The sequence below is a fragment of the Oncorhynchus clarkii genome, unplaced genomic scaffold, assembly GCF_045791955.1.
Source record: "Oncorhynchus clarkii lewisi isolate Uvic-CL-2024 unplaced genomic scaffold, UVic_Ocla_1.0 unplaced_contig_8902_pilon_pilon, whole genome shotgun sequence".
Classification (NCBI taxonomy): Eukaryota; Metazoa; Chordata; class Actinopteri; order Salmoniformes; family Salmonidae; genus Oncorhynchus; species Oncorhynchus clarkii.
This window is the reverse complement of record NW_027260952.1, coordinates 320,027-335,030: the sequence shown is the minus strand read 5'-3', so window position 1 is coordinate 335,030 and position 15,004 is coordinate 320,027. Positions and strand designations below refer to the sequence as shown.

The following is a 15,004-nucleotide window of genomic DNA, read 5'->3' as shown; positions in this document are numbered from 1 at the left end:
GGTTAGGGTTAACGTCTGGTGTGGGCGGTTGTGGACGGAATTCATCTCCCAGTGTCTGGTGGAAAGCAGACTGAACCAGGTTTTACTCTTGGATTTTGCCTGTGCTTAGCTACATTACATTTATGGGTTTATCCTGAAAGATGACAAGCATACTCATAACATGATGCAGCCACCACTATGCTTTAAAATATGGAGAGTGGTACTCGGTAATGTGTCTTTTTTTTGCAGTATAACTTTAGTGCCTTGTTGCAAACAGGATGCATGTTTTGTAATATTTGTATTCTGTACAGGCTTCCTTTTCACTCAATTAGGTTATTATTGTGGAGTAACTACAATGTTGTTGACCCATCCTCAGTTTTCTCCTAACACAGCCATTAAACTCTGTAACCGTTTTAAAGTCACCATTGGCCTCATGGTGAAATCCCTGAGCAGTTTCTTTCCTCTCCAGCAACTGAGTTAGGAAGGACGCCTGTATCTTTGTTGTGACACCGTCCATATTGTAATTAATAACTTCACCATGCTGAAAGGAATAGTCAATGTCTTATTTTTTTTTACCCATCTACCAATAGGTGCACTTCTTTGTGAGGCATTGGAAAACCTCCCTGGTCTTTGTGGTTGAATCTGTGTTTGAAATTCTTTGCTCTACTGAAAGGACCTTACAGATAATTGTATGAGTTGGGTACAGAGATGAGGTACACACTACTATTGCAACTTATGGGACTTGTTTAAGCACATTTTTACTCCAGTACTTATTTCGGCTTGCAATAAGAAAGGGGTTGATTACTTATTGACTCAAAACATTTCAGCTTTTCATGTTAAATTAATTCGTAAAAATAATAAAATAAAATAAAAATCCACTTTGACATTATGGGGTATTGTGACAAAAACATCTAAAAGCAATCCATTTTAAATTTGGGCTGTAACACAACAGAATGTGGTAGGATGTCGAGGGGTGTGAATACTTTCTGAAGGCTCTGTAGTTGGTTTATTTTGGACCCTCACATGGTCTTCCTATACATTCAAGCACCCCTGTCACTATCTGTAACCACAGTCTAACAGTACATTATTTTAATGAGGTATTACAGCGAGACAGGGTGTGTGTGTGTGTGTGTGTGTGTGTGTGTGTGTGTGTGTGTGTGTGTAATGAGGTATTACAGGGAGTGTGTGTGTGTGTGTGTGTGTAATGAGGTATTACAGTGAGACAGGGTGTGTGTGTGTGTGTGTGTGTGTGTGTGTGTGTGTGTGTGTGTGTGTGTAATGAGGTATTACAGTGAGACTGTGTGTGTGTGTGTGTGTGTGTGTGTGTGTGTGTAATGAGGTATTACAGTGAGACTGTGTGTGTGTGTGTGTGTGTGTGTGTGTGTGTGTGTGTGTGTGTGTGTGTGTGTAATGAGGTATTACAGTGAGACAGGGTGTGTGTGTGTGTGTGTGTGTGTGTAATGAGGTATTACAGTGAGACAGGGTGTGTGTGTGTGTGTGTGTGTGTGTGTGTGTGTGTGTGTGTGTGTGTGTGTGTGTGTGTGTGTGTGTGTGTGTGTGTGTGTGTGTGTGTGTGTGTGTGTGTGTGTAATGAGGTATTACAGTGAGACAGGGTGTGTGTGTGTGTGTGTGTGTGTGTGTGTAATGAGGTATTACAGTGAGACTGTGTGTGTGTGTGTGTGTGTGTGTGTGTGTGTAATGGGGTATTACAGCGAGACAGGGTGTGTGTGTGTGTGTGTGTGTGTGTGTGTGTAATGAGGTATTACAGTGAGACAGGGTGTGTGTGTGTGTGTGTGTGTGTGTGTAATGAGGTATTACAGTGAGACAGGGTGTGTGTGTGTGTGTGTGTGTGTGTGTGTGTGTGTGTGTGAGAGTGTGTGTGTGTGTGTGTGTGTGTGTGTGTGTGTGTGTGTAATGAGGTATTACAGTGAGACAGGGTGTGTGTGTGTGTGTGTGTGTGTAATGAGGTATTACAGTGAGACTGTGTGTGTGTGTGTGTGTGTGTGTGTGTGTGTGTGTGTGTGTGTGTAATGAGGTATTACAGCGAGACAGGGAGTGTGTGTGTGTGTGTGTGTGTGTGTGTGTGTGTGTGTGTGTGTGTGTGTGTGTGTGTGTGTGTGTGTGTGTGTGTGTGTGTGTGTGTGTGTGTGTGTGTAATGAGGTATCACAGTGAGACAGAATGATCCCTGCTCTGTTTGACATTATACAAAGCTGTCTCTCTTATTCAGGTCAGATTAATGGAAATGGGGGGAGAAGTACTTTTTTGGTTTTCTGGCTTCTCTAAGGCTGTGTCCCAAATGGCACCCTATTCCCTATAAAGTGCACTACATCTGACCAGGGCCCATAGGGTGCTGTTTGGGACTTATACACTCTGTTCTGTACTGCGTGTGTGTGTGTCAGAATGTGAGGGCTTTAGGGGAAATAGGATATTCAATATTGTTCTAATGAACCACAGTCCTACTTTGGGACTGGAGTTATGTTTATTTTGTTAGTCTGTGAGGAGCTTGTATATCTTTAGTTGTTTTGTTCTCTCTCACTCTCCTTTCCCTCCTCCCTCTTCTCTCTCCCCTCCTCCCTCTTCTCTCTCCCCTCCTCCCTCTTCTCTCTACCCTCCTCCCTCTTCTCTCTACCCTCCTCCCTCTTCTCTCTCCTCTTCTCCCCCTCCCTCCCTCCTCTCTCTCTGTCTCTCTCTCTTTTCTCTCTCTCCCCCCTCCTCTCTCTTTTTCTCTCTCTTCCTCTCTCTCTCTCTCTCTCTCTCTCTCTCTCAATGTCGCTCTCCTCCCTCCTCTCTCTCTGCCTCTCTCCTCCCTCCTCTCTCTCTGCCTCTCGCTCTCTCTCCTCTCTCCTCTCTCTTTCTCTCCCCCCTCCTCTCTCTCTCTCTCTCTCTCTCTCTCTCTCTCTCTCTCAATGTCGCTCTCCTCCCTCCTCTCTCTCTGCCTCTCGCTCTCTCGCTCTCTCTCTCTCTCTCTGCGTGTAGGAGGTTGATGGGGATGCGTACATGTGAGTCTCGTTGTCTGTTCAGTGGCTCTAAGGGAGAGGTGTGTAATGTGGAGCCTCTCCTTACCGCCCCGGACCTGAAGGATCACCCCATCACACAGTACTCTCTCCTGGCCATGGCCTCTCTTACTAAGGTAAACCCTGTACCAGGTTTCCCCAACTGGTGCCAATTATTTAACCCCCCTTGTTTTCTGGGCAAAAAAAAATACAACTTATTTTTATAAAAATATTTTATTGTTGGACAAAAAAAAAAGGTGAAATCACCAGCAAATCAGCTCCAAATGATTTTAATTTTGGAAATATGTTCCCTAGTATTCCCACAGATAATAGAGAGGGATACACTGAGTGGCCAGTTTATTAGGTACACCCCCCCCCCCCGTTCACCAAAATGGTTTGCTCCTACAGACAGTGAGTCATGTGGCTTGGTATATAAAGCAAGCATCAAGGCATTCAGTTACTGTTGGATTGAACGTTAGAATGGTCTAAACGACCTAAGCGACGTGGCAAGATCCAGGATCTCAGAAACTGACAGCCTCCTGGGCTTTTCACGCACGACAATCTCTAGTGTTTTTATTTTTTATTTTATTTTACCTTTATTTAACCAGGCATGTCAGTTAAGAACAAATTCTTATTTTCAATGACGGCCTTTGCTTGTTTGTGGCCAGCCTCGTCTGCTGAGATAGCCCATCCGTGACAAGGAGCGATGAGTTGTGTGTTTCGAGAGGCCGTTCAGATGCCATTATTTGCTTGTTTGTGGCCAGCCTGTTAGTTCCCACGATTCTTACCATTCTCCTTCAACGAGCTGTTTTCTCCCACAGGACTTCCGCTGACTGGATGTTCTGTTTGTCACACCATTCTTCGGATGGCAGGGTAGCCTAGTGGTTAGAGTGTTGTACTAGTAACCGAAAGGTTGCAAGTTCAAACCCCCGTGCTGACAAGGTACAAATCTGTACTAGTAACCTTTCAGTTACTAGTACAACACTCTAACCACTAGGCTACCCTGCCATCCGAAGAATGGTGTGACAAACAGAACATCCAGTCAGCCGAAGTCCTGTGGCTACACCCTACACGCTACACCCTACACGCTACACCCTACACACTATACACTACACCCTATACACTACACACTATACCCTAAACACTACACACTACACACTACACACTACACCCTACACACTATACCCTACACACTACACCCTACACACTATACCCTACACCCTATACACTACACACTATGCACTACACCCTACACCCTATACACTACACCCAACACACTACACCCTACACACTATACACTACACCCTACACCCTACACACACACCCTACACCCTACACACTACACCCTATACACTACACACTATACCCTACACACTATACCCTACACACTATACCCTACACACTATACCCTACACACTATACCCTGCACACTATACCCTACACACTATACCCTATACACTCCACACTACACACTATACACTATACCCTATACACTACACACTATACACTATACACTCCACACTACACACTATACACTCCACCCTATACACTCCACACTATACACTCCACCCTATACACTACACACTATACACTCCACCCTATACCCTAGACACTACATTGACACCCTATACACTCCACCCTATACACTCCACCCTATACACTCCACACTATACACTCCACCCTATACACTCCACACTATACACTCCACTCTATACACTCCACCCTATACACTCCACCCTATACACTCCACCCTATACACTCCACACTATACACTCCACCCTATACACTCCACCCTATACACTCCACCCTATACACTCCACCCTATACACTCCACCCTATACACTCCACCCTATACACTCCACACTATACACTCCACACTATACACTCCACACTATACACTCCACACTATACACTCCACCCTATACACTCCACACTCCACCCTATACACTACACACTACATTGACACCCTACAGTTAACATTGTTAATGTTATTTTTGTCTTACTCTTCAATTCCACTGAGAATATTTGTCTGTTTTCATTCCAACACGAGCTTGTTCCTTTCAGATTCTAGTGATCGGACTGAAGCCTTCTCTCAAAGTGTGGATGACATTTCCCTATGGCAAGGTACCTCATCTCTCATCTAGGTCTTCCCCCTCCCCCTCACAACCCTTCCTCTCTCTCTCGTTATCCTTCTCTGACCTCTCTTCTCCCTCAACCCTTCCTCTCTCTCTCGTTATCCTTCTCTGACCTCTCTTCTCCCTCTCCCTCACAACCCTTCCTCTCTCTCGTTTTCCTTCTCTGACCTCTCTTCTCCCTCTCCCTCACAACCCTTCCTCTCTCTCGTTTTCCTTCTCTGACCTCTCTTCTCCCTCTCCCTCACAACCCTTCCTCTCTCTCGTTATCCTTCTCTGACCTCTCTTCTCCCTCACAACCCTCCCTCTCTCTCGTTATCCTTCTGACCTCTCTTCTCCCCCTCTCATTATCCTTCTCTGACCTCTCTTCTCCCTCACAACCCTTCCTCTCTCTCGTTATCCTTCTGACCTCTCTTCTCCCTCACAACCCTCCCTCTCTCTCATTATCCTTCTCTGACCTCTCTTCTCCCTCACAACCCTTCCTCTCTCGTTATCCTTCTCTGACCTCTCTTCTCCCTCACCCCTTCCTCTCTCTCTCGTTATCCTTCTCTGACCTCTCTTCCCCCTCAACCCTTCCTCTCTCTCGTTATCCTTCTCTGACCTCTCTTCTCCCTCAACCCTTCCTCTCTCTCTCGTTATCCTTCTCTGACCTCTCTTCTCCCTCAACCCTTCCTCTCATTATCCTTCTCTGACCTCTCTTCTCCCTCACAACCCTTCCTCTCTCTCGTTATCCTTCTCTGACCTCTCTTCTCCCTCAACCCTTCCTCTCTCTCTTGTTATCCTTCTCTGACCTCTCTTCTCCCTCAACCCTTCCTCTCGTTATCCTTCTCTGACCTCTCTTCCCCCTCACAACCCTTCCTCTCTCTCTCGTTATCCTTCTCTGACCTCTCTTCTCCCTCAACCCTTCCTCTCGTTATCCTTCTCTGACCTCTCTTCTCCCTCACAACCCTTTCTCTCGTTATCCTTCTCTGACCTCTCTTCTCCCTCAACCCTTCCTCTCTCTCGTTATCCTTCTCTGACCTTTCTTCTCCCTCACAACCCTTCCTCTCTCTCGTTATCCTTCTCTGACCTCTCTTCTCCCTCAATCCTTCCTCTCTCTCGTTATCCTTCCTCTCTCTCTCGTTATCCTTCTCTGACCTCTCTCTCCCTCAACCCTTCCTCTCTCTCGTTATCCTTCCTCTCTCTCTCGTTATCCTTCTCTGACCTCTCTTCTCCCTCAACCCTCTCTCTCGTTATCCTTCTCTGACCTCTCTTCTCCCTCACAACCCTTCCTCTCTCTCGTTATCCTTCTCTGACCTCTCTTCCCCCTCACAACCCTTCCTCTCTCTCGTTATCCTTCTCTGACCTCTTCCCCCTCTCCCCCAACCCTTCCTCTCTCTCGTTATCCTTCTCTGACCTCTCTTCTCCCTCACAACCCTTCCTCTCTCTCGTTATCCTTCTCTGACCTCTCTTCTCCCTCACAACCCTTCCTCTCTCTCGTTATCCTTCTCTGACCTCTCTTCTCCCTCACAACCCTTCCTCTCTCTAGTTATCCTTCTCTGACCTCTCTTCCCCCTCAACCCTTCCTCTCTATCGTTATCCTTCTCTGACCTCTCTTCTCCCTCACAACCCTTCCTCTCTCTCGTTATCCTTCTCTGACCTCTCTTCTCCCTCAACCCTTCCTCTCGTTATCCTTCTCTGACCTCTCTTCCCCCTCACAACCCTTCCTCTCTCTCTCGTTATCCTTCTCTGACCTCTCTTCCCCCTCACAACCCTTCCTCTCTCTCTCGTTATCCTTCTCTGACCTCTCTTCCCCCTCACAACCCTTCCTCTCTCGTTATCCTTCTCTGACCTCTCTTCCCCCTCACAACCCTTCTTCTCTCTCTCGTTATCCTTCTCTGACCTCTCCCGCTCTCCTTCCCACCCTCTCTGTGACCTTATCCCTGTTGTTTGCGCTAATGGGCTCTTGCCTCACTGTAGAACGGCGCTAAAGACCCATAATGTTTTTATAAACGCATCTCTAACCCTTTATTGAATGTCACAATCATAACATGTCTAGCTACTGCTAGGAACAGAGCAGGAGATTGGAGGGGGGGGAGGATAGACGCTGCCTGGCTAGGAACAGAACAGGAGATTGGAGGCTTGGGGGGTGCACAATAGACGCTGCCTGGCTAGGAACAGAACAGGAGAAAGGCCCTGTAATTTCTATTCATTGTATAAAGATTCAGCTATTTGCTGAACTGATTAAAGTACAGTCTTCATCATACTCTGTGGTAGTGCCGGTAATAAGGTTTTGTTCACATACAGCAGGCAGAGAGAATATAAAGGACGCTGATTTTGTAAAGGCTGGAGGACATTTTTTTCCAACAACGGTCCTAAGCCGTCGCCCCTGGGCATTTGTTTAGGTTCTTCGTATGAGGGTTATTCACCTCATCCTCCACCAGTCTGTAGCACCCACCTCGCTGATACACACTACACCCTGGCAACCATTTTATACACCACAGTACTCACCGTGCATTGGCTGCCCTATTGGAACGGCTAGAAATGGCACCCTGGTCTAAAGTAGTGCACTATAAAAAGGGAATAGGGCCCTGGTCTAAAGTAGTGCACTATAAAGGGAATAGGGTTTCATTTGCGCTGGTATAAAGTAGTGCACTATAAAGGGAATAGGGTTTCATTTGCGCTGGTATAAAGTAGTGCACTATAAAGGGAATAGGGTTTCATTTGCGCTGGTATAAAGTAGTGCACTATAAAGGGAATAGGGTGTCATTTAACCTGGTCTACAGTAGTGCACTATAAAGGGAATAGGGTGCCATTTGCCCTGGTCTAAAGTAGTGCACTTATATAGGGAATAGGGTGCCATTTGGGACACTGATGAATAAGACCTGTCTATTGATGTTGCAGACTGACCCGACCAGTGTTCCCCAGCTGGCCTGGCAGTTTGTCCCCGTTCAGAAGGTGGTCAACCCCGTCCTGGCATTCTGCAGAGGAGACACCGTACACTTCCTGCTGGTAACACCTCACTTCCTGTTTACTTCCTGGTTACCATTATTCCTTGTTTACTAAACAATAACAATATATTTTTTTCGTTGTTAACCTACTGTCCTGTTGACTGACTGACTGTTTGTGTCCAGGTGAAGAAGGATGAGACCGGAACCATCCATGTCATCAAGCAAAGACAGCTGCAGCTGAACTGTGACATCATCAGTCTGAATGTAAGTGCCACATGATGTCACTTCAGGATCTGTCTTTACAGGCCACATCTCTTCTCTTTTTAACCCTCTGCCCTTCTCCGTTCCTTCCTCTTATCCTTACTGAATGGGCGTGTTTGACGTCGCAGCTGATTTGACATTTTTAGTCAAGACTGACTGATCTACAAAGAACCTTGCATTATAAATAACTACTCGATATTATTTGTCAGACAGTCACAATTTACTCATGATATACGTCACAGTTTTGAACACAGCCAAGGTCTCTCTCTGTCGCCTTGTTCTGTTGCGCTTTCTGGCTCTGGCTCTGCCTCTCTGTTATTATCCCGCTCCTTCACCCCCTGCCTCTCTGTTACTATCCCTCTTCTTCACCCCCTGCCTCCCTGTTATTATCCCTCTCCTTCACCCCCTGACTCCCTGTTATTATCCCTCTACTTCACCCCCTGCCTCTCTGTTATTATCCCTCTCCTTCACCCCCTGCCTCTCTATTATCCCTCTCCTTCACCCCCTGCCTCTCTGTTATTATCCCGCTCCTTCACCCCCTGCCTCTCTGTTATTATCCCGCTCCTTCACCCCCTGCCTCTCTGTTATTATCCCTCTCCTTCACCCCCTGCCTCTCTGTTATTATCCCTCTCCTTCACCCCCTGCCTCTTTGTTAATATCCCTCTCCTGCACCCCCTGCCTCTCTGTTATTATCCCCCTCCGTCACCCCCTGCCTCTTTGTTAATATCCCTCTCCTTCACCCCCTGCCTCTCTGTTATTATCCCCCTCTTTCACCCCCTGCCTCTCTGTTATTATCCATCTCCTTCACCCCCGCCTCTCTGTTATTATCCCTCTCCTTCACCCCCTGCCTCTCTGTTACTATCCCTCTTCTTCACCCCCTGCCTCTCTATTATCCCTCTCCTTCACCCCCTGCCTCTCTGTTATTATCCGTCTCCTTCACCCCCCGCCTCTCTGTTATTATCCCTCTCATTCACCCCCCGCCTCTCTGTTATTATCCCTCTCCTTCACCCCCTGCCTCTCTGTTATTATCCCTCTCCTTCACCCCCTGCCTCTCTGTTATTATCCCTCTCCTTCACCCCCTGCCTCTCTGTTATTATCCCTCTCCTTCACCCCCTGCCTCTCTGTTATTATCCCTCTCCTTCACTCCCTGCCTCTCTGTTATTATCCATCTCCTTCACCCCCTGCCTCTCTGTTATTATCCCTCTCCTTCACCCCTTGCCTCTCTGTTATTATCCATCTCCTTCACCCCCTGCCTCTCTGTTACTATCCCTCTTCTTCACCCCCTGCCTCTCTATTATCCCTCTCCTTCACCCCTGCCTCTCTGTTATTATCCCTCTCCTTCACCCCCTGCCTTTCTGTTATTATCCCTCTCCTTCACCCCCTGCCTCTCTGTTATTATCCCTCTCCTTCACCCCCTGCCTCTCTGTTATTATCCCTCTCCTTCACCCCCTGCCTCTCTGTTACTATCCCTCTCCTTCACCCCCTGCCTCTCTGTTATTATCCCTCTCCTTCACCCCCTGCCTCTCTGTTATTATCCCTCTCCTTCACCCCCTGCCTCTCTGTTACTATCCCTCTTCTTCACCCCCTGCCTCTCTATTATCCCTCTCCTTCACCCCCTGCCCTCTCCTTCACCCCCTGCCTCTCTGTTATTATCCCTCTCCTTCACCCCCTGCCTTTCTGTTATTATCCCTCTCCTTCACCCCCTGCCTTTCTGTTATTATCCCTCTCCTTCACCCCCTGCCTCTCTGTTATTATCCCTCTCCTTCACCCCCTGCCTCTCTGTTATTATCCCTCTCCTTCACCCCCTGCCTCTCTGTTACTATCCCTCTCCTTCACCCCCTGCCTCTCTGTTATTATCCCTCTCCTTCACCCCCTGCCTCTCTGTTATTATCCCTCTCCTTCACCCCCTGCCTCTCTGTTACTATCCCTCTTCTTCACCCCCTGCCTCTCTATTATCCCTCTCCTTCACCCCCTGCCTCTCTGTTATTATCCCTCTCCTTCACCCCCTGCCTTTCTGTTATTATCCCTCTCCTTCACCCCCTGCCTTTCTGTTATTATCCCTCTCCTTCACCCCCTGCCTCTCTGTTATTATCCCTCTCCTTCACCCCCTGCCTCTGTTATTATCCCTCTCCTTCACCCCCTGCCTCTCTGTTACTATCCCTCTCCTTCACCCCCTGCCTCTCTGTTATTATCCCTCTCCTTCACCCCCTGCCTCTGTTATTATCCCTCTCCTTCACCCCCTGCCTCTGTTATTATCCCTCTCCTTCACCCCCTGCCTCTGTTATTATCCCTCTCCTTCACCCCCTGCCTCTCTGTTATTATCCATCTCCTTCACCCCCTGCCTCTCTGTTATTATCCATCTCCTTCACCCCCTGCCTCTCTGTTATTATCCCTCTCCTTCACCCCCTGCCTCTGTTATTATCCCTCTCCTTCACCCCCTGCCTCTCTGTTATTATCCATCTCCTTCACCCCCTGCCTCTCTGTTATTATCCCTCTCCTTCACCCCCTGCCTCTCTGTTATTATCCATCTCCTTCACCCCCTGCCTCTCTGTTATTATCCATCTCCTTCACCCCCTGCCTCTCTGTTATTATCCCTCTCCTTCACCCCCTGCCTCTCTGTTATTATCCATCTCCTTCACCCCCTGCCTCTCTGTTATTATCCATCTCCTTCACCCCCTGCCTCTCTGTTATTATCCCTCTCCTTCACCCCCTGCCTCTCTGTTATTATCCCTCTCCTTCACCCCCTGCCTCTCTGTTATTATCCCTCTTCTTCACCCCCTGCCTCTCTGTTATTATCCCTCTCCTTCACCCCCTGCCTCTCTGTTATTATCCCTCTCCTTCACCCCCTGCCTCTCTGTTATTATCCCTCTCCTTCACCCCCTGCCTCTCTGTTATTATCCCTCTCCTTCACCCCCTGCCTCTCTATTATCCCTCTCCTTCACCCCCTGCCTCTCTGTTATTATCCCTCTCCTTCACCCCCTGCCTCTCTGTTATTATCCCTCTCCTTCACCCCCTGCCTCTCTATTATCCCTCTCCTTCACCCCCTGCCTCTCTATTATCCCTCTCCTTCACCCCCTGCCTCTCTGTTATTATCCCTCTCCTTCACCCCCTGCCTCTCTGTTATTATCCCTCTCCTTCACCCCCTGCCTCTCTATTATCCCTCTCCTTCACCCCCTGCCTCCCTTTGTCTCTCTCTCTGTCTCTCTCGCTCTTTCACACCCACTCACCTATTGTGTTTCCCCTCCCTCTCCACAGTGGATCAACAGTCGTACCCTGGTGGTGATGGACAGCGGGGAGAAGCTGCGTGTGGTGGACCGACCCAGCCAGGAGGAGCTGGAGAGCTTGGACGTGGCTGAGGTGCAGCTGGTCTACAACAGCAGCCATTTTAAATCGCTGGCAACGGGGGGAAACGTCAGCCAGGCACTGGTGAGGGTCAGGGGTCAGGGTCAGATGTCAGAGGTGACGGTAGAGAAGTTGCGGTGGGTAGGATAGATAGTGAGGGTTGTGAAGTAATGGTAGGGAAGTGGTATGGGTGATAGGGCATGGAAAAGGGGTCATAGGTCAGTAGCTGTAGAGGGGAAGGCATCACCTGGCATTGGCAAAGGTCACAGGTGAGGGGTTAGAGGTCAGTGGTAGTAGAGGGTGTCAGGTAAGTTTTATGGGTCAAAGGTTAAGGGTTATGGAGCAGGGTCAGACAGTACAGGACTAGGCTGGCTAGTGGGAAAAGGTTGCACAAGATAATTTATCCCCCTGAAGAATCAGTCTCCGCTACCTTAACTACTAAACACCAAACTGTTGAAACCAGCTAGGAAGGTTACAAACCACTACCTGGAATGAAACCTTTTAATCACCAGTTCTAACCCGTTGTAGAGCAGCTGGCTCTGTCCAATCACACAGGACCAACGTCCTCGTCACTGGATCAGAAGCAGCCAGAGAGGAGAGCGTCTCTTCAGGGGGACTGAAGCTGTCCAATCAAGGAGCAGGGGGGTCACCAGTGATTCCTTCCCACCTGTCTCCCATACCTCTACATGGAGTCATTCAGAGTCAACATGAACCAATCATAACCATGATGTTTTGGATCTTCCTGAAAGAATCATTGAATCCGTATGAAGGTCTTGTTCAGGATTCTTGGCATATATTTGCCACATTTATATCTAAAAGTATTATTGAGAAATTAGCAGTCATGGTTGATTTTCACTCTGAATAACAGTGTCCTGGCCTTTGACCTCTGCTCTCCAGACTAACAGTGTTGTGTTTTAGGCCCTAGTAGGAGAGAAGGCCTGCTATCAGTCTGTCTGCAGCTACGCAGGACAGATGGTGTTACTGGGGACCAAGGTAGATGTGTGTGTGTGTGTGTGTGTGTGTGTGTACAGTTGAAGTAGAAACACAAGCGTTGTCTAATTGAGTCCTTCTCTCCTCCAGTCAGCCCACATCCTGACTCTGAGGAACTGGAGGGAGGTAAGTTTGTCTCTGACTTGCCACCATACCAGTCTAAAACTAAAGGTTATCTATTATATCATTCTACCTGTGTGTATCTGAGGGGGGTTTAATGGATCTGTGTCTCTCTGAGGGGGATTTAATGGACCTGTGTGTCTCTGAGGGGAACTTAATGGACCTGTGTGTATCTGAGGGGGATTTAATGGACCTGTGTGTATCTGAGGGAGATTTATTGGATCTGTGCTGCTGGAGACATTCAGTGCTCTAACTCTTTCTCTCTCTCACACAGCGGGTGGACTGTCTGTTGAAACAGGAACGTTTTGTTGAGGCTCTGTCCTTGGCCTGGTCCTTCCATGAGGGCACCGCCAAGGCTGTACTGGGTGAATAGTCTCCTCTTCCTCTCCCCCTCCTCTCTTCTTCTCCCTCTCTCCTCCTCCCCTCCTCTCCCCCTCCTTTCCCCTCCCTCTCCCTTTCCCCTCCTCTCCTCCCACTTTCCCCTCCCTCTCCCTCTCCTTCTCCCTTCCTTTCCCCTCCCCTCCTCTCCCCCCTTTCCTCTCACCTCCTTTCCCCTCCTCTCCTCTCCCCTCCTCTCCTCTCCCCCTCCACACCTTTCTTAGGGCTGGATTATACTTTGTCTATTAACATAGTCTATTTTCTATAGACAATTAGAATGCGAGTGTCTATGTTATAAAAAACATTTTAATTTATACTCCGGTGGAATGTCTGTAGCCCGTCGCTGCGTCCGTTGTCATGGTTACCTGACTGAGACCGCGACGACACACTCAACAACCGTAAACTATTTACTGTAATTAGCTCGCCATTAACGTGCAAATAATGGTCTTGTTGTGAGTTTATTTTGCTGTAATAATGAATATAAGTTAGCTTGTCAGCTATGACATGGTCATTATTTGAACAGGCTAGCCAGCTAAGCTAGCTAACAATCTAGAAACCAATCAAAAACATTGTTAAGAAAGTTGTTTTTAGTTGCCTGGTTTTCTGGATTGACATCTACTAAATGAATGTATAAACGGATGGGTTTATCAGTGTTTAAAAATACAGCTTTTATGCTCTATTGGAGGCAGGGCAGCCTGTCGTTTTTGTCTTAATACTTGTTCACAACGACAAGTTTGATGTCGGACATCAATAGAATGTCACTATGATGTCACTGCTACAGTTGTCATACCAACTGAAAACCAGCTCCAGAAGGCCTGAGATCTACTGTGTGGAACGCCTGGCCTCTTCTGTACTATAAAGGACAGGTGTTTCCACTGTTTTGTCCTTGAATCATTTATACACTGCAGGACTTTACATTCTGAGCGCTTCCTGTTGGAGGCCTTTTCACTGATGGCACAGAGGCCATTATACATTTAATACCAGAGTTTTCACCTATATTTTTATTTTCTTATTAAAGTGAAAACACTCAACCCTTTGACTGATTGTGTTGATGTACTGTGAATGTCTGTTATTTTTCCAGGGCTGTTTGGGGACCCAGCGAAGAGGAAAGGTGTAGTGGCAGACAAGGTGAATCCCTCTTCCATCCTTCATCCTTCCCTCCTCCCTTCCTTTCCTACCTCCCCCCCTCCACCTCCCTTCCACAAAGAAATCTATCTAATTTGATTGATTGATTGATTGATTGATTGTACTGCCTCTCCAGATGATTGAGATTCTGTTCCAGTATGTGGAGCGCTCAGTGAAGAAATGTCCAGAACACGGCAAGATACAGGTCATGGAACAGCATTTCCAGGTACACACACACACACACACACACACCCTATACACACACACATACCCCCGATACACACACAGACACACACGCACACACACCCCGCACCCCCCCGATATACACACACATAGACACACACACCCCGCACCCCAGTGATACACACACACACACACACACACCGCACACACCACACACACACACCCCACGTTATACACACCCCGCACCCCTCCGATACACACACACACACACACACACACACACACACACCCCACGATATACACACACCGCACACACCACACACACACCCCACGTTATACACACCCCGCACCCCTCCGATACACACACACACACACACACACACACACACCACACACACACACCCCACGTTATACACACCCCGCACCCCTCCGATATACACACAAACACACACACACACACACACACCCCACGATATACACACACCGCACACACACACACACACCCCACGTTATACACACACCGCACACACCCCACGATACACACGTTAATCCGTCCCACGGTTCAGTTTG

General features: G+C 48.0%; 1 protein-coding gene across 4 annotated transcripts in view; it reads left to right on the top strand.

The window, feature by feature from the left end:
* Nucleotides 1-2,956: 2,956 nt before the first annotated feature.
* LOC139402502 (VPS8 subunit of CORVET complex) overlaps nucleotides 2,957-15,004 on the top strand; it is a gene marked incomplete at its 5' end in the record, with an annotated part of 111,893 nt that continues 99,845 nt past the window's right edge. For 3 of the 4 annotated variants that reach the window (XM_071146489.1, XM_071146488.1, XM_071146486.1), the window contains 10 exon segments: nucleotides 2,957-3,110; nucleotides 5,038-5,097; nucleotides 7,989-8,096; nucleotides 8,219-8,299; nucleotides 11,552-11,722; nucleotides 12,557-12,631; nucleotides 12,719-12,754; nucleotides 13,023-13,113; nucleotides 14,208-14,254; nucleotides 14,388-14,477. In XM_071146489.1, the coding sequence (XP_071002590.1) occupies nucleotides 2,957-3,110; nucleotides 5,038-5,097; nucleotides 7,989-8,096; nucleotides 8,219-8,299; nucleotides 11,552-11,722; nucleotides 12,557-12,631; nucleotides 12,719-12,754; nucleotides 13,023-13,113; nucleotides 14,208-14,254; nucleotides 14,388-14,477 (913 nt within the window). 4 annotated transcript variants of the gene reach the window in all.